Source organism: Impatiens glandulifera, chromosome 5, assembly GCF_907164915.1.
Source record: "Impatiens glandulifera chromosome 5, dImpGla2.1, whole genome shotgun sequence".
NCBI classification, from domain to species: Eukaryota; Viridiplantae; Streptophyta; class Magnoliopsida; order Ericales; family Balsaminaceae; genus Impatiens; species Impatiens glandulifera.
Window position 1 is genome coordinate 547,670 of NC_061866.1, and position 25,662 is coordinate 573,331.

A 25,662-nucleotide genomic window follows, 5' to 3' on the forward strand; every position below is an offset into this window, starting at 1 on the left:
ACTTTCAATCTAATGAGAATGAATTACTAATAAAAAAATTATAATAACAATATAATCTCTAGCTAGCTAGATTATCATTATTTATGATTTACATATAATAATAAAAAAAATCTTTTATTAACTTCCCTATTAAGAAAAATATTTTACATTTTGAGGGCATTCTTTTAATAACAAAATATGCATAACTATTACTATATATGAATGTATATAATTAGATAAATAATTAATTATGTTAGATGGTCCAGCAATGCATCTTAAGGCAAAATCTCATATGATCAACAACCAAAAAACATAAAATTTGTGATTTGATGCCATACTTGCTACTAGTGGGGTGATGTTTCTAGACTTTTTTTTTAATTTTTAAAAAACAAGAGAGTTTAGTGATCTTATTAGGGTACGGGTATTAATACTAGCTATAGAGATTAATATTTTCTCCTCTCTTTTGTTTCAAATCCAGTGTAAAAAAATTGCTTGGAAATCGCATTGTTATGCATAACAATATGCCAGAGATTAATTAATTGTCAAGAATTTTGTATATTGATTGATAAATCATTTCTCAACAAGCTGAATAAGTGAACTAAACTAGCACTAATATTTATTTGTTGGTTCAATAATTAGTCCTAATGGGTTTATTGAAAAAGTCTCATATCTAAAAAGGAATCATTAGCATGAAAAAAATATATTTATTTCAATTTATTGAGCTAACTTGGCTTAATATATATTTTGGTGATGTTTGATCAGGAAACAGATCTAGATTCTAGAGAGTACCCCCTCCACCCATTTCTAATTCCAAATGGACCTACAATTAGACAATGCTAAAATATATTGTCACAAATAATTGAAGTAAATCTACATGGAACATACTATCTACCTAACCTTTTTAAATCTCAAATTAAAATATGACCTTAATTTTCCTTCTAAGAAAAACAAAAATATACCCATATCCTTTTTGTTTAGGCTGGAAAATATTATTTTCAATTCAATTTACTGGAGACATTGTTCAAACTCAACTAAAATTTTCATTATTTTAAACTTATAAATTCATATAAAATTTTTGATACATATATAATATAAGACTTGATTTGAATTAAATTGAAAGGCAGTAGTAATATATTTCCAACTTATTTTACACACATGCATGCACCTTAAACATATAAATACAAGTGCTTGGATTAAACATAGCTAAGAAACATGGGACCCACTGTTTAATTGCATCTAGATTTGATTATTATGGTGTCATTATATTGGATTTTAGACCACAATTTAATTCTTAAAATTCAATATTTTGTCAGATGGAGACATATATATTATGTGTCCCCTCATTATTAAATATACCTGCTTCCTTGTATTGTACCCTTCATTATTTTTTTTCAATAAATAATTCATTTACAACCAACTACTTTCATTAGTTTAGAGATAATTGTGTAAACTGTTTTATTAAATAATTGTAATTCTTTGTACATAATAATAAACTGTTTCCTCATACATTCAGCCCATCAGGCACAATATTAAAATAACTAAAATTTCAATTTCCTTCAAACAGTGGAGACCATCTCCAAAGACCCGTTGATACCAACCTCACCAGATGATCTGATCAGGCAAATACAATCAAAATCATAAGAAAATCCAAAAAATATACAATTATTTTTTATTAATGGAGAAACCCATCTCGATCTTATACTTGCCTTCTCGCTAAAGATATCCCAGTCGGGTCACCACCCAATTCCTCAAACACCACCGCCAAGTTCCCTGTCGGTTTCAGCCATGCCCGAGGAACGTGGTACCTTAATCGCACCCCAATGAAATTTGTCAAATTTGGTTAATGTTGTAAAATTAAATATAATGGCCCATTTGGAAAACTTTCTGAATGGGGTTCAATAACTATTTTTCTGTGTCAAATATCTTATTTGAATGTGAATTTAAATTTGTAAAATCACTTAGTTAGACATGTTCACGTTCAAAAAATTAACCCATATTCTGAAAGTGTTTCCAAATGAGCTCAATTTTGAAAAAAAAAATACTTTATTTCGTCTAACCATCTCTGTGATGGCTCTCCACAATTGGTCACACATTTACTGTCACTAAATATCCCACCATAGTTACAATCATTACAGTTTCCACTTGCTATATATGCAGGCCAATGCCGGCCAATGCTTTGCCCGTTTACCCATATTTCGCCTTTTCCCATCGTTTTCATGTCGAAAGCCAAAGGATCATCCCCTGTTGGCGCGTCGAAAATGGCCTAAAAATATCGCAAAACAATGTGATCCAAAAGAATTCATCATATTTACAAAAAAAACATAAAGAGGGTTGTTCCTATGTACCTTGTACCATGTCAAGGGTTGTTTCTGCACTAGCAATGATCCTCCAATCCATTCTACAGAAGATGATCCACTATCGGTATGGAGGCTTAAAGATTCGCCTTTTAATCCAACCTTAATCAAATATATAACAAAAATGTAAATTTTTAAAACAGAAACGAGGGTATTTAATATTTTGAGATTAAATTCAAATGAGTACCTTGTAAGACCATTGATGTTCCGTCAAGTCTCTTGTCCCCTCATCAAGACCCTCTATCGTGACTGGTCCAAGAACTCCACTACTGTATCGTTCGAAATGCAAGCCAGTGTTCTGAAAATGAACGGTTACAAACATTATTAATCTAATCGAATCAGTTATTATTAGAAGAAGAAGACTTACAGGAAGACCAACGGTAACACTTAGTAGCGAAATCTTGTTTACACCAGCGGCTAACTTTAAACCGTCACTAAACGTCAGTCTTGTGTCGTTTGATGTTCCATAAACCGTGCCTAAAAGCTTTCCATTGACGAATACATGCAAAACATGGCCAGCTGACATGACTTTAAGAATGGGATCTTGTCCGTTCTTTAGAAAACCTTCATTGGAATGTATATTCACACTAGGAAACAAATATTAACATTTATGTTTTGTTCATTTTGGATGAAATTGAAGAAGATGATGAGAAATACTTACTCTGTCAAATACCACAAATAATCAGACGAGTCTCTAGTGACGTTTAGTTGTTCCCACATCCCCTGCATTTGTAGGGTATCTGCATCGTCTGTAGTAACCGTCTGCTCAATGTAAGATTGCCACGAGAACGATAAATCGTTAACTGGAATCATCTTTGCTAGACCGCCTTTATTGAGAACCTAAAATAGAAACATTTGGATTAATGGGTATTTGAAATTATTTTCATTTCTTGAATACCCCGGTTTCAGTTTCACCTTCGCAGTGTTGAAAACCTCGGTTTTGCAGTCTGGAAGAATGCTGACAGACCATGCAGGCAAGTTATATTTTCTATTCCTGAATTTCATAGCTGCTGAGGATTTCGGGTCATAGTTAGCCAGAAATGCAGCACAAGCGGTTTTTGATTCGAAGACATGAACCTTCAAATTACAAACATTTCAAATAAAACAACTGTCTTCGGTGGTTGGTGGTTGGCGACCAGTTTAGTTACCTCCAAATTATTCCCAGGCCAAGTGACGGTTGGATAGGCTGAAAGTAAAGCAGGTTCAGCTTGTTTGATAGCTTTATGCATACTTCTCAAATGACTCCATTTTGGTTCCCTTATCAATCCTAAAAGTATTAAATTATAATTAACAAAATAAAATTACACAAAAATTAAACTCGAGATCACATAGACATACCATACTCATCGATGGGAGCATCATAGTCATAGCTAGTTGTTACGAACAAGCCAGCTGCTGTTCGGCCAAAATTCGTTCCCCCGTGATACTGATAAGAAGACAAATATTATTTATTATATGATTAACTCGATGTTTAGATTTTTATAACTCACCATATAGTAATTGACAAAAGAGCCATTGTTTTGAATAAATCTAGCCACTGAATAAGCCAGGTCCTCCACTGGTCTATAAGGAACCGGACCACCAAAAGCAGTGTACCTATAAACAACATTAATTTTTCATGGTTTTTTTTTGTTGTATGAGTGCATGTGATGTCGAATGAACTCAACTCACCACCCGGTCCAATTTTCAGTGAACATCTTTGGTTTGTTATTGTTGTTGGGCTTAAACTTTTCGCAGTAGAAACCGTTACAAGTGTCTATCTATTAAATAAGATAAGATTACAAAAGTTAATAAAAAAACAATTTGGGATAGGGGGATAAATTAAGGTCAATTTTATAAGGGTTCTTACAAAAGGATCAGGGGCAGTTTCTTGCTTGCACATTACCCACGGTATGCCAGTGTTAAGACCAACTGCCATTCGTGAGAACCATTTTGTGTAGGCCTTACCCGGTGCACCAATCTCCCATTCTATCGGTCCATACTCATTCTCTATCTGTCATCACAGGAAAACCATAACCAGTGAAATTCAAAACAAACCCTTTTGTGAGAATATCAGAATGGTCAGAAACCTGGGACAAGATTATTGGTCCACCTTGAGATGCAAACAAATTTTCAGACTTCATCAAATGGACGATTTTTCGGGTGAATTTCTGCATCGCAGCCTTTGGGTTTGGATAGAATCAATGGTGAGATTCAAAAGATGGTAAATTAATTAAAAATTGAAAATAAGGAAACCTTGAATGGTTGATTATCTGTTCTAAATTCTATCCCAGGAATGTACTTCAACCAAACAGGGAATCCTCTGTTTTGAACCTCAACAAAACACAGGATCAGTCTCATGTTTCAGTAACAAAGACAGACAGATAGAAAGAGACAATTAATACCCAAAATTCCATTCTGCACAAACGTAGGGCCCGATTCTGAGATGGGCATAAAGACCAGCTTGTTGAATCAGTTTAAGGAAACCCACAAGATCATATCTCCCTTCAAAATAGTACTGAAATACAAAATAATATTAAATTGTTAATAAATTTTATCAGGGTTTAAAACAGATAGTAGGAGATTACATTTCCAGGGGTGGGTTCATGTGCGTTCCAGAATACATAAGTCTGTATAACATCCAATCCGCCATTTTTGGCCTTCTGTATGAGATCCGGCCACATCTGCAGAACCAGTCTATTTTAATTTTCTAAAAGCAAACAAGAATATGATTATATTAAACCTGAGGGGTGCTTCTGGGATAGTGAATGGAGCCAGAAATGAGAATCCTTCTTTGGCCATTGATAATGAGAGATTTTCCATCGTAGGTCACAGAGGCAAAGACTGTAGAAGAAGATGAAGAAATGAAGGCCCATAATCCCATCAACAGAAACACATTATTATTGATTCTCCACATCTCTTTCTTTTTGTGTTGATTTCGATCGAAATGAAGGAAAGATAAAGCCTTTACTTCTGTTTTCCACTTTATACAGGAAGTTTCTTAGTTTGATCGAAAGTTGTTCTGTAGTGGTGGTAACAGAGAGGGAGATAACAAAGGTCTAAATTTTAAATAGATGGGGCCAAAATGGAGTAATAATAAAGTTATTATATTCCTCTTTACTATTATAAAATTATTAATATGTACTTTAGAAATTTAAATTGGATGAAATATTATTTTATATTCTATAAAATTTCAAATTTTTGAGGTGTTGGAGTGCCTTTTTCTTTTGTTTGTAGCTTTCGATACATACAGACTGCAGCCAATTGCTGACTCTTTTCTTTTTTTTATTGTAAAAATTAGTATAAGTATGAAAAATAGTTTTAGTTGTATGTCCCTCTATTTTTTATTTTTTATTCATTTTTTTAGAATATGAATAGCTCAACTTATTATTTAAATTAAGAATATCATATATATATATATATATATATATAATAATCACAAATAGAATATATGCATACATTTTATTGGAAACTGATTTATTTATTTATGTGATAGATGCACTCAACTTCCAACTGTAACACTGGGTACTTTAAATTAATATTATTTGCTTTACCAATTACCATAACCTTAAAAGAAATATAAAAAAAAAAATATTATTTTTGGTTCAACTACCTTGTTAGGCTGTCATTACATCTTTTTTCAATTCTTATATACATTTTCCTTTTAAAGTATGGATATGAGAAATCTACCTAAAATAAACCTTTTTCCCTTTTTGTTAATAATAATTTGGTTAGAGAAACTCAATTGTCTTCATTTTTTTTAATTATTGGACCCTACATAGATTATTATTATTTATATTTAATTTTTTTTAGTGGAGATCAACCAGCATTAAAGGTGAGACTTGTACATAAAAATTTTCTATATCTGAAAAATTATCAAAAACAAAATGAACAATTTCTATGTCTACCATGTTTTTAACAAATTTTTTCATTATACCTACTTTTTCATTCTTTTTCATAAATTACTCACATTTGTTCTCTATTTTTTAAACTATTAGTTAACTCTCTCTAAATTATTAATTAACTCATTAGTTAATTCGTTATTCTCAATCAATTAATTAAAATATATTATATATACTAAAATAAATAACACATATATTTTATTTTTACTTAAATTTATAAATATAATATATATATATATATAATTAAAATTAAAATTAAATATACTAAACTAAAATAAAATATCATACACTCAAATAAAATAAATTATATAAACATTAAATAAAATACATTACATCACAATGAAATACATAACATAAACATTATATTACAATAAAATAAAATACATAATAAATATTAATCACGTTTAGTACATCGCGAACTTCGTCTGCATCGCCCACAAACTCTTATTTTTCGAGGGTTGTCCATTTTAGATCGAATACGTGAACTTTGACCCCTCTTACCAGGCTTTTTTTACTTCTTCATGTCTTCATCAACAATGAGAACATCATATCTTTCCCAATTATTTGCGAGTAAAAACGTCCAATATATATGTTTGATTAAGAATTGGGTTAAACTTGTATTTCCAAATTTCAAAAAGTGTTGATAAATTGTGACATTATTCAATATATCGTTTCCAATCTAAGTTGCATGTCAAACAACCTACCACAATATGTAACATGAAAAATGATATCAACTCCATTTCTTACAAGAGCAAAAACCTCTATATAAATCCAAAGTATGTTTGTTATCACCCTTAAATGGGTTCTGTATTGTGCAATAATGATTTGAAAAATTCCTCTTTGTTTATTGTATGAAATAATCTTGTGTGATGATGTTTTCTTCTCAAGAATTTCAAATAATTCTCTTGAAATTTGACAATAAATTTGACCATTTTGAAGGTCATTAAATGTCTCCGCTCGTCTTTGTGCGACTAATTTCACATATCGATAATATGTATACTTTATCATTGATGTGACTGGTAGAAATCTAGCCGATCGTAAGAGTCCGTTGAAACTTTCAACCATATTTGTTATCGTTTGACCATAACGATTACCTCTATCATGAGACATATAGTCCACATTTCTAGTAAAAAAAATTCAACCATATTTTGGCATCAGGATTAATCTCATTAATTTGCGTCATTGTTTCTTCAAATTGATAAATCACTACAAAAATTGATATGATTTATCTAACTCAAAAGTGAGAGTGACAAGTATTTATAAAGATAAAACTAAAGTTGTAGAAATAAAATTGAATTACAAAGATAAAATATACATTTTATTTTAACGTTTATGTAATGTATTATATTTTGGTGTATAATATTTTATTTAGTTTATAATATTTATTTGAATTATTTAATTTTGTATGTTTAGTTTTAATTATATATATTATATTTATAAACTTAAGTAAAAATAAAATATATGCATTATCTTATTTTAATATTTATATAATATATTTTAATTAGTTGGTTGAGAGGGGTTAATTAATGGTTTAATTAATAGTTTAGACATAAAGGAAGTTAATTAATAATTTATAGAGAAAAAGTGGGTAATTTGAAAAATGAATGAAAATGTGGGTATAATAAGAAATTTGTAAAAGTCATGAATAGACATGATCAGTATTTAAGAATTTAATTATTATTTTTTAACTCAAAATTAAATTTTGTAAATTATAAAAAAAAATATATAAAAAAAATGGTGTAAGTACACAAAATTATAAATATGATAGGTGCAAAAATAAAAAATAAAAACACAAGGGAAATTTGACGAAATAACCCTATAACAAGGTTATTCCCAAATATAACAAGGGGAAGTTAATTCTTGTAAAATTGACCAGGGCAAAAGACCAATTTACCCCCAATTAAAAATCATCTTCCTTCTCTTCTTTCTCTTTATTCCCCTTCGGCCACTCTACTTTCTCTCTTACTCTCCCTCAGCGTAACGAGGCAACGAGGCCCCCGACAACGAGTCGTCCAAGTAAATACCGAATTTAGCCCCCGACGAGACGTCTACTTCTTCTGCTTCTCCTCCCGACATCTGCTATCCCCATCTACGCCGAACTGTAGCCCTGGCGACTCCATCAAACTAGATCTTCAACAAACGCCGATAGATAAGTTTGATATTGATTTTTGTAGCTAAAAACAGTTGTTATCGATTGCTATAGTTTAAAATAGTTTATATTGATCGCATAGTGAATCTTGCGCATGCGCAAACGTATTTTGCGTCTACTCAATTGCGCATGCGCATTTGCGTAGAGCAAAATGTCTTATTTGCTTTCTTAAGTGGTATTTGTTTTCTTATTTTTTTCTTAAGTGTTTTCATTAGTCTAACATAATGTTTATTTGCAGATGACACCAAAATCAAAACCAAAACCTTTTCATGTGAATTCTGTTGAAATTAATGTTTTTAATTAAAATTAATATTTTTAATTAATTATGGTATTGATTAGGATAATATTGGGAGGTTATAAGTTACAATATTTAATTCTAAGATAGCGAAAAGATTTTATTTTTTATTATATATTTACCTTGTAATGGGATGATTGGAGAATCACAACAAAAATAATAATATTTTCATTTCCTTTTGTAACCTTCCTTCCTTATTTTTTCTCTTCAACCTAACAAAGTGGTATCAGAGCTTCAAGATCGATCCATGGCGATGCTAGGAGATTCATGGCCGATACGAGGAGCTCAACTCATTTTCGACGGAGAAGATTATGATTATTAGAGTGTTATGATGAAGACACTCCTAGTCTCACAAGATCTGTGGGATTTGGTGGAGAACGGACACACTGAAGATCAAGATGCCGCAGGATCATCAGATCGTTCATCCGATAAAAAGTTAAAGGAGAACAAAAAGAAAGTGCGAAGGCCTTATTTATTATTTAACAAAGTATTTCTCGTAAGCTTTTTCCGAGAATAATAGGGGTTAATACATCGAAGGAAGCGTGGGATATATTGCAAAAGGAATTTGAAGGGAGCGACAAAATGAAGACAGTGAAGCTCCTGACTCTCAAACGAGAGTTTCAAAATTTAAGGATGAAGGAGAAAGAAACTCTACAAGAGTACTTCTCAAGGGTGATCGAAGTTGTAAATCAAATCAAGTGTCTTGGCGATGACTTGACCGACAAAACGGTTTGCGAGAAGATCTTGATAAGTCTTTCTCCAAAGTATGACAATATGGTGGCCATTATTGAAGAAATGAAAGACCTCTCGTCACTCAATATTCACGATTTGATGGGTTCTCTTGAGATGCATGAACAACGGATGAAGCGACATACCGAAGCTTCCATCGAAAGTGTCTTTCAATCAAAAGTGAGTGTAAAAGAAGATTCTACTGAAAGCTCGAGTAAACGTCAATATTCTCGTGGCGGTGGAAGTTATGGAAGAGGTCGAGGGCGTGGCCGAGGGGAGGTAGAAACTTCCATGATAACAAATTTTGCTATCATTGTAAAAGATCGGGTCACGTTGAAGAAGACTGTTATCATAAAGGTAAACCTCAATGTTTTAATTGCAAGAGGTTTGGTCATATGCAAAAGGATTGTCGAGATCAAAGAAGAGAGCAGGCCAATTATACCGAGGAGAAAAGGAATTGTGAAAGTGATGGAAGCACATTTTTTGCATGTCAAGCGGCTATTGGAAAAAATGATAACGAGTGGTATGTTGATAGTGGGTGCAGCAATCACATGACCGGAGATGAGTCAATTTTTTGCAAAATTGACAAGAGTGACACAACTCGGATCACAATGGGTAATGGTGCTGTGGTGAAATCAAATGGAAGAGGTACGATCGCAGTAGATTCAAAGAAAGGTAAATTGCTAATCCATGATGTGTTGTTTGTTCCGGATTTAGCTCAAAATTTGCTGAGTGTTGGGCAACTTATGCAAAATAATCATGCATTGTACTTCGATGAAGATTATTGTAAAATTTTTGACAAGAAAAATAATAGAGAGTTGTTTGCGGTTGTTAAGATGGAGAGGAATCGAAATTTTCCTCTTAATCTTAAACCTGCAAGTTGTGCATCGATGAAGACCAATGTTGAAGATATGTCATGATTGTGGCATAAACGGCTTGGGCATGTGAACTTTGAGAGCTTGAAATTGCTAAGCAGAAAAACTATGGTGTATGGGTTGCCAAATATTGATGACAAGCATGATGTTTGCGAGGCATGTACTCTTGGTAAAATCCATCGAGAGACGTTTCCGAAAGAGAAAGCCTGGAGAGCAAAATCATTGTTGGAGCTCGTTCACATTGATATCTGTGGTCCGATGTCCAAAAACTCTCACGGAGGTAACAAATATTTTATCACTTTTATCGACGATTTTACAAGAATGTGTTGGGTTTATTTTTTGAGGAAAAAATCAGAAGCACTTTCTGTTTTCAAGAAGTTTCAAAGAATGGCTAAGAGACAAAGTGGTAAGGTGATTAAAAGATTAAGAAGTGATAGAGGAGGAGAATACAACTCGAAGGAGTTCGAGAAATATTTTGAAGATATTGGTCTTGAAAGACAATTGACGACGAGTTATATGCCAGAACAAAATGGCGTTGCTGAGAGGAAGAATCGAACAATTGTCGAGATGGCGAGAACCATGATGAGTGCAAAGGGGTTACCATTGACTTTTTGGGCCGAAGCAACCTATACAGCAGTTTATTTGTTGAATCGTTGTCCAACGAAGGCGGTTGAAAACAAGACACCATTCGAGGCATGGTCCGGGGGTAGAAAGCCGTCAGTCAATCACTTGAAAGTGTTCGAATCCATTTGCTATGCTCATATCCCGAAGCAAATGAGAAATAAACTTGAAGAAAAAGGTAAAAAATGTATATTCGTTGGCTATAGCACCAAGTCGAAGGGATATCGACTTTTTAGCTTGAAGAAAAATAAGGTGATTGAAAGTCGGGATATGATCTTTAATGAAAAAGAACAATGGGATTGGAAAAAGAAAGGTGTTGAGGATGTACATATGCCGGTTTTTGAAGAAGATCGGAGGGAGTCATCTAGACAAGTCAATGAAAGTGGTTATGAAGAAAGTGAGCATCAACAATCTCCGACAACACAACCCGGGGCGAGTTCATCCATTCCGATCCTTATTCCAGTAAAAATGAGAAATTTTAACGACATATATGCTCGATGTAATTTCTGTGTTGTAGAACCCGAAAGCTTTGAACAAGCTATTCAAGAGGATATTTGGGTGAAAGCAATGGAAGAAGAAATCAACATGATCGAAAAAAATGAAACTTGGGAGTTAGTAGAGAAGCCGAAAGAAAAAGATGTGATTGGGTTGAAGTGGATTTACAAGACGAAAATGAATCCTGATGGTTCGGTTAAAAAATGCAAGGCAAGATTGGTGGCAAAAGGTATTCTCAACAACCTGGAGTCGACTATCATGAGACATTTGTACCGGTTGCGAGACACGAAACGATAAGGATGTTGATTGCATTAGCCGCTCACAAAGGATGGAAGCTTTACCAACTTGATGTGAAATATGCATTCTTGAATGGAGTGTTGAAAGAAGAGGTGTATGTGGTACAACCACAAGGCTTCAATGTTGAAGGAGAAGAAGAAAAAGTATACAAGTTGAAGAAAGCGTTGTACGGATTGAAGCAAGCACCTCGTGCTTGGTAATATCGATGAGTATTTCTCTAAGAGAGGATTTTTTAGGAGTCCTAGCGAGACGACACTCTACATAAGCATGGTGAATCCGGTATGCTCATAGTCTCTCTTTATGTTGATGACTTGATTTTTACTGGAAATGATGAAAACATGATTAATGAGTTCAAAACTGATATGATGAAGAAATATGAGATGAATGATTTAGGTTTGTTACATTATTTCTTGGGTATTGAGATTGATCAAAATGATGGAGGTGTATTTATTTGTCAAAATAAGTATGCCCAAAGCATTCATTCAAAATTTAAAATGGAGAATTGTAATCCCGTGATGACTCCATTGGTAGTAAATGAGAAGTTGGTGAAAGATGATGGTAGTGGTGATGCTGATGCGGTACAATATAGAAGTCTGGTTGGGAGTTTGGTGTACCTTACGATTACAAGACCCGATATCATGTATGCTACATGATTATTATCTCGGTTTATGCACCGACCAAGCAAAATTCATCTTGGAGTTGCAAAGAGAGTGTTGCGTTACATTAAAGGGACTATGGAGTATGGTCTCATGTTTGAAAAAAATGATAGTGAAGATATTGAGTTGTTTGGGTTCTGTGATAGCGATTGGGCTGAAAGCATGGATGACATGAAGAGTACATCCGGGTATTGTTATTCACTAGGTTCAGGTATTTTTTCATGGGCGTCGAAAAAACAAGAGAGAGTTGCACATTCCTCCGCCGAAGCCGAATACGTATCGGCAAACGAAACAACCAAACAAGTGGTTTGGCTAAGGAAGATTTTAGAAGACATAGGGGAGAAACAAGATATGGCTACAGTTCTCTTTTGCGATAGCAAATCGGCAATTGCTATGTCGAAAAATGCGGTATTTAATAGTCGAACAAAACACATCAACCTTAAACATCACTACATTCGTGAAGCAGTGGATGATGAAGAAGTGATGATAATGCACGTAAAGACTGGAGATCAACTTGCAGATATCTTCACTAAAGCACTTTCTTTAAACAAATTCGTCTACTTACGAGATTTGTTAGGCATGACCAACAAAAACATTAAGGGGGAGTATTGAAATTAATGTTTTTAATTAAAATTAATATTTTTAATTAATTATGGTATTGATTAGGATAATATTGGGAGATTATAAGTTACAATATTTAATTCTAAGATAGCGAAAAGATTTTATTTTTTATCATATATTTACCTTGTAATGGGATGATGGGAGAATCACAACAATAATAATATTTTCATTTCCTCTTCCTTCCTTATTTTTTCTCTTCAACCCAACAAAACTCTCTGTCTGGCGAAACAATTAATAATGATAAAGAGAAGCCATATTTGGATCATGCGAATTCTTTGGGAAGTTCAAGTATAATTTCAAATTCTTCGATCCCACGTCTATATAACGAGAATAACAAGCTGTTGGGACGCAATGATTCCAGCCTTGATAATATTGCTCCTTTTCATCATCATCAGCAACCTCAGATGGTGAATTCCATTGATGGAGAACAATTCTCTTACCCAAACTTGTTTGTGTCGCCGGGTCCTAATGTCGCATCTCACCACAACTCGTCAAACAATCATTAACATTGAGAGTCGTTCATGTTATCTCGACTTTGTGTGTTTGTAATTTGGTACAAGGAAAAGAATCTACTGCTAGATTTTATTTTAGTTAAGATATGCTTGAAAAATACTTATGCCCTTTTGTGCAGGTAAGTAAGAACACATACATGAACCTTATTATATAATCATGAAACTTGTTCATTTGAGGTGGTCAATTAACTCATAATAATGCAATTGAACAACTTGTGTTAAAAGTTTTGAGCAGTCTTCACTTATACATATATTGGATATCTATGAATAAGTCATTATGTCAATCAACCATAACATTACTTGAGCATATGAAAACAACCAATGAACCAAACTAAGCCACATATGTTAGAATGTTAGTTTTCAACCAAAGCTACCTCATAGAAGTTTTCTTGCATACATATGGCTTAAACCGGCACAATCAACTGATCTCACCCTGTGATCCGTAACAATAGGTTGTCTTACAAACTCATATACATAAATCTAAATAAATACCATTACAACAATGCTTGAACAAAGCCTTTGGTAAAAATATCAATAACCATAACCAGCAAGCGCCATATGACAGAACAAAAGATGGAGAGAAATGACAAATTGATAAAAACTTATATTACCAACAAAAAAATAGACTGTTCCCATGTAATTCCTCTTTTGACATCTGTCATCGCGGTCCAGATAATTCGACGGCATGCAGATTCTTCGTTGAGTCTACTATCCAGTTAGAACCAGGATGAGGTGAAATTTCAACCTCTTGTCTAAGAACTTTCACCTTTTGCCACTCATCCCATTTCTCTGCAAGACCGTCTCTTTAGCATTCTTACTACTTCAGACATCTTTGGTCTATCCATTGGCGACCCTTGTGTGCAAAGCAAAGCAACTTGGATTAGTTGCTCTACTTCAGACATCATTATATAGATGTGGACTCGAAGAATCTGAAACTATACTTGAACTTCCCAAAGAATTCTCATGATTCAAATATGGCTTCTCTTTATCATTATTAACTGTTTCGCCAGACGGAGAGAAATTCACATGAAAAGGTTTTGGTTTTGATTAGTGCCATCTGCAAATAAACATTATGTTAGACTAATGAAAACACTTAAGAAAGAAAATAAGAAAGCAAATAAGACATTTTGCATTTGCGCAAATGCATTTTGCGTCGGCACAATTGCGCATCTGCGCAAACGCAAATGCGCAATTGTGCCGACGTAAAATGCATTTGCGCAGACGCAAGATTCACTATGCGATCAATATCAATTGTTTTAAGCTATAACAATCAATAACAATTGTTTTCAGCTATAACTTCAATATCAAACTTACCCAACGGCGTTTGTTGAAGATCTAGCTTGATGGAGTCGTCGGGGGCTATAGTTCGGCGTAGATGGGGGATAACAGACATCAGGAGGGGAAGCAAAAGAAGTAGACGTCTCGTCGGGGCTAAGTTCGGCGTTTGCTTGTACAACTCGTTACCGGGGGCCTCGTTGTCTCGTTGCGCTGAGGGAGTGTAGGAGAGAAAGTAGAGTGGTCGAAAACGAATGAAGGGAAAGAAGAGAGGAAAGATGATTTTTAATTGAGGTAAATTGGTCTTTTGTCAAGGAAAAAATGTCAATTTTAAAAAAATTAACTTCTCATGTTATTTTTTTGAAAATTTCCCAAACACAAAACAAATAAATGAATTAAAAAAAATAGTCAAACAAATTAGTTCCTTCTTTAAACTACATTGATATTGATTTGTGATTAATACATGTATTAATATTTATATAAAAAAATAATAAATAAAATTTAATCAAGACTTTTGATTTATGATAATGAAACTCAAGTTTTATAAGAGATGAATGATGTGATTCTTTAACATTGATGATATTATACTTTGTAAATATCACTTGGTAAATCCATTTAAACCACACATTCGTCCTCTTCTCTAGTCTCTACTCCAAAATCCAAATTCATACAATAAAGAAAGAACCAAAAATAAAGAATTGATTGAATATTGGTGATTATTCCAAAGAGCAACAATATGTATGTCGCCTTCCCCAAGATGTCAAACAATATAGGATTGAATTTGAACATCTCCTTAACGAAGGGAATACCCATTCTGAGGAGAGTTAGGGTTTATCATTCTTTGTTTTCATCCGCTTCAGTTGCTCGCGTCCAATCCTCTAGCGCCAACCGAACGGGTCGGCGGTGGGTTCTCACAGTAGTAGGGGCTTCATTCTGGTCACAGTTCATCAGTATGACTACCAATTTTGGCCGCAAGTCTTTCCTTGCCTCCGCCGCACAAAAGGGAGAAATTGATAAGGTAATATATGTTTCTCTCTAATATCAATTCTGGGTTTGACCCTAGTGTTTATATGCCGCAATTCATTATGGGTATTCATCTATTCTTATAATAGGTGTTGAAGAATTTCGAATGGCCAGACCAATTTCCATTCAAGGACGAGGATTTTCAGCGGTTTGATGAGTAAGGAAGATCCTTTCCTGAACAAATGTTGCATTTCATTTCAAGCATTACTATTTTAAAGTTCAAACAGTTGTGTGTTTCAGATCTCCAGACTTGTCGTTTTATGATGCACCAAGGTTTGTGACTCACATTGATGATGCTGCTATAGCATCTCTTACTCGATATTATAAGGAGGTTCTTCCACCGGCAAATACTCCTGGAATAGCTATTCTTGATATGTGTAGCAGTTGGGTAAGAAAGATATCATAATTTTGAGTTTTGTGATTCTGTACAAAAAAAAAATGTAACACCATTCTCATAATTTTATTAGGTTAGTCATTATCCATCAAGATATAAACAAGATCGGATTGTGGGAATGGGTATGAACGAAGAAGAGCTTAAGCGAAATCCTGTAAGATCATCATGAATTGTTCTGCTGTTTATATAAGCTTTTAATTACTTGCTAATAGGGAATTGTATGCATTTTCTGAAAGGTTCTAACTGAGTATGTTGTCCAAGACTTGAATGTTAGCCCGAAGCTTCCATTTGAAGACAATTCGTTCGATGTTATTACCAATGTGGTATGTGAATAATCAAGAACTAGTTTGATATTGTTTTTTTTTTTTGGATTTTCATCTGAAGACTGTTGCAGGTTAGCGTGGATTATTTGACAAAGCCTCTTGATATCTTCAAGGAGATGAATAGAATCCTTAAACCAGGTGGTCTTGCTGTAATGAGGTGAGAAACTGAGCAATTTCATTTACTTTTCAAGTCTGGAATGTTTCTAAATCAAATCATATGAAACAAACAGCTTCTCCAATCGTTGTTTCTGGACAAAGGCGATCTCTATTTGGACATCGACTGGCGATTCTGATCATATTTTGATTGTGGGCTCGTATTTCCATTATGCTGGAGGATTTGAACCTCCCCAGGTAAGCTAATATAGGCTGATCTTGAGATTTTGAATAATTATTTCATAATTCATATCGATTGATGAATTGTCTAAGACCGATACACTTCAACTATTAAATGCAGGCTGTTGATATATCTCCTAATCCAGGACGTTCCGATCCAATGTATATTGTATACTCTCGAAAGGTAGCTGCAGCCTAAACGAAATATATGAGTATAAGATATATTTTCCCGTTTCTTTGGACTTTTTCAGGCACAAGTGCTAAATGTTGTAGATTACTACTATTATTATGAGAAAACCAACCCAATTGTGATTATATATATGAATCCTTAACCACAAAGCTCATGATATTATGATGAAGAAATAACTAGTTAAATTCTGTAAAAGAAGATTATTTGGTTTCCAAATTGAAAAAAAAAAAAAAAACTTATATTAGTTTGTCTTATCTTAGGTCAATCAAGAATATATAACCATTTTCCCCAAATAAAGAATATAGAATCAAATAGTTTATAAAAAAAATTAGTTATACCACATTTCATCTCAAGACATTATACATGAAACTTTTTTAGGAAATATAAAGTATTTTTATTTGAATTAACCAAGTTTAGTTTAGGATAATTTTCTTCACAAATAATGTGCTAATTAAAGCACTTCAAATAAATCTGTGTTGAATAAAATTTGTGTGTGACCAGATAAAATTTGTCCACAAATCATTATAGGGCTGGTTGAATTGGAGTTTATTTGAATAAATCTCGAATTATTGAAAAAGAATATTGGTTTACGTTGACTTTGAGAAAGAGATTTTGTTTTATTAAATAATTTAAAGAATATAAATATATAATTATAAAAAAAAATATAAGACATTTTAGTTAATAAATTAAATAATGTGAATGGTAAAAGATTGAATAAAATGATGTTTAATTATAATAAATTACATAATAATAAATTGAATAATATATATAGTTTAAGAGGGTAACTATTTTTTTTTATTAAATAGCTAAAGACTTAATATACTTCATTGTAATAATAATAATACGATTTAAAAGAACTTTTGTGCTATGATTGGTCTTAATTAATTTTGCTCGCTCACTCGCTCACACAAATTCAGAGGTAGGTGGCTTCCTAGCTAGGGACGAATCTATGCAGGGGTTCGGGTGGGCTGAAGTCCACCCCGAAAAAAAAAATTTTACGGTAAAAATATGACATTATCTTTAATTTCTTAAAAAAATTTAATATAATTCATTGTTTTTTTATTTAATTATTAAAAAAATGGTAAAACTTTACTTTTATATATTTGTTTTTTCAAAAATTTTTAGTTATTATTTTAAGTACACCCTAAATTTTTTTCAAGCCCACTCCAGTCCGAAATCTTAGGTCCGTCCCTGTTCTACCTAGTAATGTGTTGGGTCTTAATTTTTTTTTTTTTTTTTTTTTTTATAAGTTAAGGAGAAGGAAAGTTGAATATAAATGTTTTAAACTTTTTATAATGAAAATGTTCAAATTTAAAAGTCAGCCTCAAATGTTAAAAAAACATTTCTATCCAACTCACCAATTTGTTTGTTCAATTTTAATTTCGCAATAATTGGTATTCAAATACAATTCCAGAGAAAAAAAATATTTAAAAGAATATAATAAAAATAATTTAAATATTTAGAAAATATATATTCAAATTGTTCAAATATTATTTTTGAATATTTTGATTTTATTAAAAAAAAAATTTAACTTATTTTAATAGTTCAAATGTCATTTTTTTTGTCAGGGTTCTATTCTTATTAATAAAATAAATATCTATATAAAAGTGTTAATTTAATAAAATAATAATAATATCGGTACATTTTAACTTCATAAATTTATAAAAATGATTATCAATTCAACATATTAGTCGTGTTATAAATGGTAAAATATTAAAATATTTTGTTTAAAAACATAAAATAAATAAATTTTAAAATTAAATTTTGAACTTCAACAAAAGTAAGATGAGAATTATAAAAATAAATTGATTTGAATTCTATTTAAATTTTAATTCTTAATATTAAATAATCTATAAACATAGAAATTTCACCTACTCCAATTTATAAAAATATTTATAATTTTAAAATAATATTTTGAATTTTTAATTCAAAATAATTAAAAGAAAATATTAAAACTAAATTATGATTAATTATTATGATAATTAAACTCTAATTACAAAAATAAATTAAAATAATTTGAATTTAAATATTGTATTTATTTTATTCAAACTAAACTCAAAAAGGTTAAAATAATTATTTATGATTTCAAACATAAGTTATGTGTAATTTATAGATTAAAATAATTAAATAAATACCTCCAAAATACCCAAAAATAAAATAAATAAACATAATTTTTATTATATTATCAAAAATATTTTTGTGTATTAATTTGGTGAAGAAAAATGGAAGAAAGGGTTAAAAATTCGATTGTAAATAACTTTTTTATTAAGAATAAAAAGTGATGATCTAGTGTGGCCGAAATCCAATAGCTTTATTGCAGCAGGAATCGCATCCATCGGATCAGGATTAAATTGTCATCCAACGCCTCACAGGCTTCCACCCAGCTGGTTGTGGCCGAGTAAAAGCGCGCTCGGGTCAAAACGCTCGAACGCTTAACGGACCGCCAACGAATTGCAACGACGCGTTTATTTAAACTAAAGGACATCGTTTTGTTCTCCTTCTCCGTTGAAAAATCACGAACGCTGGAGGCTCGCGTTCGACGCTGACGACCTTCTAGAAACTCTATCTTCTCCATTTCTCATTCTTATTCCTCTAAACTTCACCAACGTGCACGTCTCTTTCTCGCCATCATTACCCCTAAGGATTGAAGTCAAAACCTATCCTAGAAGTAGGCTGGCGAAGACAAAACAGAAACAAAGAAGAAGAATTTCATAAGAAAAATTATATGAATTCGACTGTGAAACCGTCCTAGCTTGAGTATATAAATACTTCCTATGTGTTATTCTTTCAAGCCATTGAACAAAATCCAATATTCATGGCCTGCTTGAAGATTTCCAATGGAGCTCCGACGACTGATTTTTGAAGAAACCATTATGGTGATCTAAGCTTCGATCTAGAGCTTTGGAAAGCTTTCTTATGATCATACGAGTGTTCCAATCACAAGTAAGCTTTCAGACTATCTATAATTCAAGTTATGATTCAAAATTGAATTTTTCAAGTTCGATCAGATTGATCTTATAGGTTCAATTTCGTGTTTTCTATAATTGAAATAAATCCCTAGATAATATCCAAGCTTTCTGTTGAAAAAGATTTCATCAATTCAATCCCAATAAAAAAAAACCCAAATTTGATTTGAAAATCTGAAAATTTTAAAATTCGTGTTCTTGAGCTTTTAAGATTGAATTTTGATTTTCAAATGATATTACATACATCTCGATCATGTTTGATCGAACAAAAATTTTTAAAAATAAAAGTTTAAATTTCAGTTTCAAAGTTTGTTATAAAGCTTGTTTGATGTTCTTGTTTTGGTCGTGTTCGATTAAAAACATCATTTCGAAACTGTTGGAACAAGAATTAGGCCATGATATAGCCTAATTCGAAAGTTTCCAAATTTTGTCATTGAAATCATTTTGAAAAATCAATCGTCTTAGGGTTCGATTGATCGGGTTTAGGATTATGGGTTATGATCCCCATATCCAATGGAGTTGATAGCAACTTACAGATCATGTTTTCATGATTTGTATCAAAAGATACAAACCTGCAATTTTCGGACCAAATGAAGAACATTTGAGGTTCTTAGACTAAGTCATGTAGGACTGAGGACCAAGAGATAAGACCGAGAATTCTCGGTCCTGACCGAGACCAAGGACCAAGAAAATTGACATAGGATCGAAACTAAGGACCGATGTTCTTGAGTTAGGACTAAGCTTTGGGACTGGTGTTCTTGAGTTGGGATCAAGAAATCCGACCGAGGATTTTCACCTAGGACCGAGAAGTCTGACCAAGGCCCGAGACTCCTAGGTCTTAAGACCGAGAAGTCATACCTTGGGACCGAGCCTCCCAAATCTCGACCAAGAAACCTAGCCTCGGGCTAGTCCAGGACCGATAGGCTTTTACACTTAGACTAGTAATTTTAGCAAAGGACTGGGAGTTCTTGGCACCCTGACCTAGGAACTCCGGTCCTCTACCTGAGTGTCTCGAACCCCGATCAAGAGCTCCATCGGTCTAGATCGAGTCTCTCCGGTCTCCGACCGACAAAAACAGACTCAAGCCTTAGGACTCCAGTCCTAAGGTCTATTTGGATCCACTTTTTAAAATCTAAAATTATTTTTGTAATTTTGGAACCCCAATCCATTTTTAAATAATCCCGAAAGGTAGGAAAATGATTACAAAATATTTTCGGGATATTTCCCAAACAAATATTTAGGTCCCGTTTGGTATTTATTTCTAAACCCTAACTCCTTTTTCAAATATTTTTTTCCAAGTTTTTACCCAATCTGTTATAAACACGATCGCGGGTATGCACTTTTAAATAATTTTGAACAGATATTTACGTAATCAAAACTTATCCTTGTTTACCCTACACTATTAATTAAAGAAAATAATAAATGTTATAAATAAATCTTTTGATAGTCAAACTTTTAAAAAATAAAACCGTTTTCAACGGACACTGAAGACATAGATCGAAAGCCATTTTCCCGAGAGTAACCAAATAACAAACTCCTTATGGAAACTCCGGTATAAAGTGCGTTTATATACGTACATTTTACTGATTTTTATAAAATTAATTAGCGACTCTGTTTTCAAATAAATATTTTTTTCTTAAATTAATTATATTTGATTAATTTAAACTGGATTTCAAATCAAATTGTCATTTGGTTACAATAAATTCCCAGATTATTAAAATTTGAAAAAAAAAATAATTATTTTTACATAATTTATTTTAAAAGTTGCAAGGTACTGTCAAAATCTTTAAAAATAATGTTTTATTTTTAAAAAATACCTGACGCGCAAACCAAGATTAAAACCATCGAACCTTGAGTTACTCCGGATCCTCTTGTATTTCCATGTGTCATCTGACACATGCTAAGCTACGGACTAGAGATTTGTCGGGATTACAATACCAAACATAATAATTGAATTATATCCTTTAATTTTAATTTTAATTTTAATTTTAATTTTAATTTCAATTTCAATTTCAATTTCAATTTCAATTTCAATTTCAATTTCACACTATTATATTTTGAAGACCTGTTACGTAAAATAGCTAAAGGGATTTTCATTATCTTTCAAATTGATGAAAACTATATTAATCTCATGTCGCCCAACAGATTGTCGAACTCGTAAATCCTTACGAAAGACGATTAACTTTCAGACATAATTCACCGACTTTCTCAAAAAAATCTAAAAAATATCATAATAATAGCATTATGAATTAAATGTATTAAACAACTGCGATCATTAAAGATTCAACGATTTCTTTACATCCCATAGTTCATTAGAAAATAATCAACTACGAATCTCAAACAATTTTCTTCTACTAAACAAACACATGTAATAATTTTAATACATCATCAAACTTTAATATATATATATATATATTTCGAATGCGGATTAGAATAAACTCTATATCTGAGTACAATATAATAATTTTTTAAATTAAAGGAGAAATAGCATCACACCCCCACAGTCATGATTTCACAATATAACGATTTTTTTATTATATCAAAACTCTATATCTAATTATATATCTATAATGAGACGAGACGTTTTTCAATTTAAATTTATAATCACTTTTACATCACTAATTATTAGTTATTACTACAATGCAAAATGCAATTGAGTGTAGATGAGATAAATAGATTCATAGGCTTAGCTTTGATTGCTCTACCATTCATTTTGTATGGTAATGGTATGGTATGGCTTGGTAGAGTAAGTATAAACGTTTTATCTCTACACAGCTAAAACGTTCTGATCATTTGAAAATGACAGTTTTCTTAGGTCGCATTTATGTTGGAAATAAAGGTTAGTGTTAGATGTGTGAGACTGTCGTTCACTCATTTGTAAGTAGCTCGAGTACTACATATTACTAATTACTAGTAGCTTCACTGGTCCTTTCTGCTTGCCTTGACTTGTCTTTATTAATAATCAATAATAATAAGCCAACAAACAAACAGACATAATCACTTTTCACTCCTATATTACACGGCTATTATAGTTTTGGTAATATACATATATATATAATGTCATCTTGTTGGTTTTGTCTTGTAAAATTCCCATGTGATAAAGATTGCACCTTTAGGGAGATTATTATATTGATTTGTTTGGATTGTTGCATTGGTTGGCCCCAAAAATTATAAAAATGGATAGACTTATAAATTTGGATCATGTTTTTCACTCACATGCATGCAAAATCTTATCCAAAAATATAAAAACAATTTTACTTGTAATTAGTTCAAAATTCACAAAATGACTTTGGTATCGCCTAATCGAGATAGATTGATTAATGCTAAAAAGAAACCTCATATCTCCCAACAAAAGAACAAAACAAACTGATGCGACTCGTTTCGGTCTAGCTACCACCACCAATGATGATATTCTTACACTTTTTTAAAAAATTCTTCGCTTAGTCCTAGGAGAAAACGGAAACTAATCAGTATTAGCCACAAACTTAGAAAATTCCTTAAACTTTAACGTTGGACTTCAAATGCTCCATAAAATAAAGAATATTACTTGTTTAAAAGTTTTCATATAAATTTTAGTTATATTTTTTTAAATAGGCTTCTGAATTATCAAAATCTTAATCAAGTAATTTTTTAAAACATAACTTGGGTTAAATATTTAAAATTACATAAAACTAAGATTTTCTAGAGTTAGATATATACATAATAAAAGTATAATTTAACAGTTTTTTTATTCATACATGATTGTGGTTCTGAATATTATGACACTAATATATATGGTTTGATTTAGAATAAATAATCCAAGTTTTTTTTAATTAATATTGAAAGTTTAAGGTTTAGAATAAAATTTTGAAATTGGGTCAGATTCCAGTGGAGGTAGTTGAGTGTAAGGTCTTCGAGTTATAATTATGACTAGAGCTGGGCATCGTACATAAACGTTCGTATTCGACTCGGGTAAGTTGTGTTAGACTCTCAATCGTGTCGTGTCGTATCGTGTCTAAATCTTATGTGTGTCGTATCGTGTCTTGACCCACTCAAAATATTATGATTCACAGACTCTTTCGTGTCGTGTTATTCGTGTCCACGAATTTATTCGTGTCGTACTAACTCGTGTTTAAATACATGTTTCGTGTTATTCCGACTAGATTTTGTTATCGTGTCAATACAATCATGTGTCTTGACACTCATATTAATTAATTATTTATTTATATATATTAAATTATATTGTTAGTAAAATTTATAAAATATTATTATATTATCAAAGTTAAATTATTACCATATATTTTGTTTAAATGTTTTAATAATAATTAAAATTTTAAAAATAATATGTAAATTAATAAAAGTAATATATGAGATAATTATTATAAGACTCAAATTTCTATTCATATAATTTATTTAATATTTATATTTTATTTTAATACTTTATTTTAATATTTTAGTATATTTAATTTTAATTATATATATTATATTTATAAAATTAAATAATTTATAAATTTAATGAAAATCTAAATATATTTAGAGAGACGAGGCATTTGATAATGTTAATGTAAAAGTGGGTAGTTTGAGAAAGAAATGGAAGAGAAAGTGGAAAAGGTGGGTAAAATTTATAAATATATATTATTATATTATTAAAATTAAAATTAAAATTATTATCATATATTTATTATTTAATGTATTAATAATATTAAAATTATAAATAATTAAAAAATTAATATGTAATTAATAAAATAATATAGAATAGAATTATTAATAGACTCACATTTTTATTCATATAACTTATTTTTTATTTATATTTTATTTTAATTTATATTATTTAAGTTAATATTTTATTTTAATATTATATTTTAGTGTGTTTAATTTTAATTATAAATATTACATTTATGAAATTAAATAATTTCTTAATTGAATAAAAATGTAATATGTTTTAGAGAATGTTAAAGTGCATGGGTAGCTTAGGTCATTCGTTTTGTGTCGTGTGTATACTCGTATTCGTGTCGTGTCTATACTTGTGTCGTGTTTATACTCTTGTTGTGTTCGTATCGACTCGTAACCGTGTTTCGATCGTATAAACTCATAATCGTATTGTGACCGTGTCGTCTCGTGCTTGTATCGTGTCAATCCAAGACCCGAGTGAGATAATATCGTGTTGTGTCGTTTCGTACAAATGTCGTGTTGGATCGTGTCAGTTCGTATTTATCCAACCCATTGTCCAGTTCCAATTATGACACGTGTTCAATTGAGTTTTTTTATCCAAAATAGGTTATAAAGATATATTATAGTGATAGATTGACACCTAAAGTTTAACACATGTAACAAGAACATACAAATTACTAAAGGGTCCAAATTAACAATTTAAATAAATTTAGGGGTTCTTTCTTAAGTTTCAACTTAAAGGAGAGAGATTCCAATCTAGTACGTACGTGTGGTACTATCATTTACAAATAATTGTGGGATCAACTATGTGGAAAGCTGAGCATCGTACATAAACGTTCGTATTCGACTCAAGTAAGTCGTGTTAGACTCTCAATTGTGTTGTGTCGTATCGTGTCTAAATCTTATGTGTGTCGTATCGTGTTTTGACCCACTCAAAATATTATGATTCACAGACTCTTTCGTGTTGTGTTATTCGTGTCCACGAGTTTATTCGTGTCGTACTAACTCGTGTTTAAATACATGTTTCGTGTTATTCTGACTAGA

The 25,662-nt window shown here is 31.6% G+C and overlaps 2 protein-coding genes across 2 annotated transcripts; one reads left to right on the forward strand and one right to left on the reverse strand.

Annotated features, from left to right (window-relative positions):
• Window positions 1-1,385: 1,385 nt before the first annotated feature.
• On the reverse strand, window positions 1,386-5,321 carry LOC124937824 (beta-galactosidase-like). Its single transcript, XM_047478154.1, has 18 exons — window positions 5,056-5,321; window positions 4,901-4,996; window positions 4,718-4,830; window positions 4,569-4,635; window positions 4,403-4,495; window positions 4,183-4,326; window positions 4,005-4,093; window positions 3,824-3,929; window positions 3,672-3,759; window positions 3,482-3,600; window positions 3,249-3,410; window positions 2,995-3,173; window positions 2,701-2,920; window positions 2,521-2,631; window positions 2,325-2,435; window positions 2,037-2,242; window positions 1,686-1,784; window positions 1,386-1,590 (listed from the first exon to the last, which is right to left on the reverse strand). Exons 1-18 carry the CDS (start codon window positions 5,227-5,229, stop codon window positions 1,536-1,538), a joined length of 2,232 nt encoding a protein of 743 aa, XP_047334110.1. The 5' UTR covers window positions 5,230-5,321; the 3' UTR covers window positions 1,386-1,535.
• Window positions 5,322-15,397: 10,076 nt separating this feature from the next.
• On the forward strand, window positions 15,398-17,199 carry LOC124938377. The gene is made up of 8 exons (XM_047478803.1): window positions 15,398-15,757; window positions 15,852-15,919; window positions 16,003-16,150; window positions 16,230-16,310; window positions 16,393-16,479; window positions 16,551-16,636; window positions 16,710-16,830; window positions 16,934-17,199. Exons 1-8 carry the CDS (start codon window positions 15,476-15,478, stop codon window positions 17,009-17,011), a joined length of 951 nt encoding a protein of 316 aa, XP_047334759.1. The 5' UTR covers window positions 15,398-15,475; the 3' UTR covers window positions 17,012-17,199.
• Window positions 17,200-25,662: the final 8,463 nt, after the last annotated feature.

What these genes read in the sequence shown, in the direction of transcription:
- LOC124937824 (XM_047478154.1), bottom strand. Translation starts at nt 5,229, where the DNA reads ATGTGGAGAATCAATAATAATGTGTTTCTGTTGATGGGATTATGGGCC. An exon ending in TGTGCAGAATGGAATTTTGG is followed by an intron (nt 4,636 to 4,717) that starts GTATTAATTGTC and finishes GGTTCAAAACAG; the next exon opens with AGGATTCCCTGTTTGGTTGA. An exon ending in ACTGAAAATTGGACCGGGTG is followed by an intron (nt 3,930 to 4,004) that starts GTGAGTTGAGTT and finishes TGTTGTTTATAG; the next exon opens with GTACACTGCTTTTGGTGGTC.
- LOC124938377 (XM_047478803.1), top strand. Translation starts at nt 15,476, where the DNA reads ATGTATGTCGCCTTCCCCAAGATGTCAAACAATATAGGATTGAATTTG. An exon ending in AAGAGCTTAAGCGAAATCCT is followed by an intron (nt 16,311 to 16,392) that starts GTAAGATCATCA and finishes ATTTTCTGAAAG; the next exon opens with GTTCTAACTGAGTATGTTGT. An exon ending in GAGGATTTGAACCTCCCCAG is followed by an intron (nt 16,831 to 16,933) that starts GTAAGCTAATAT and finishes TATTAAATGCAG; the next exon opens with GCTGTTGATATATCTCCTAA.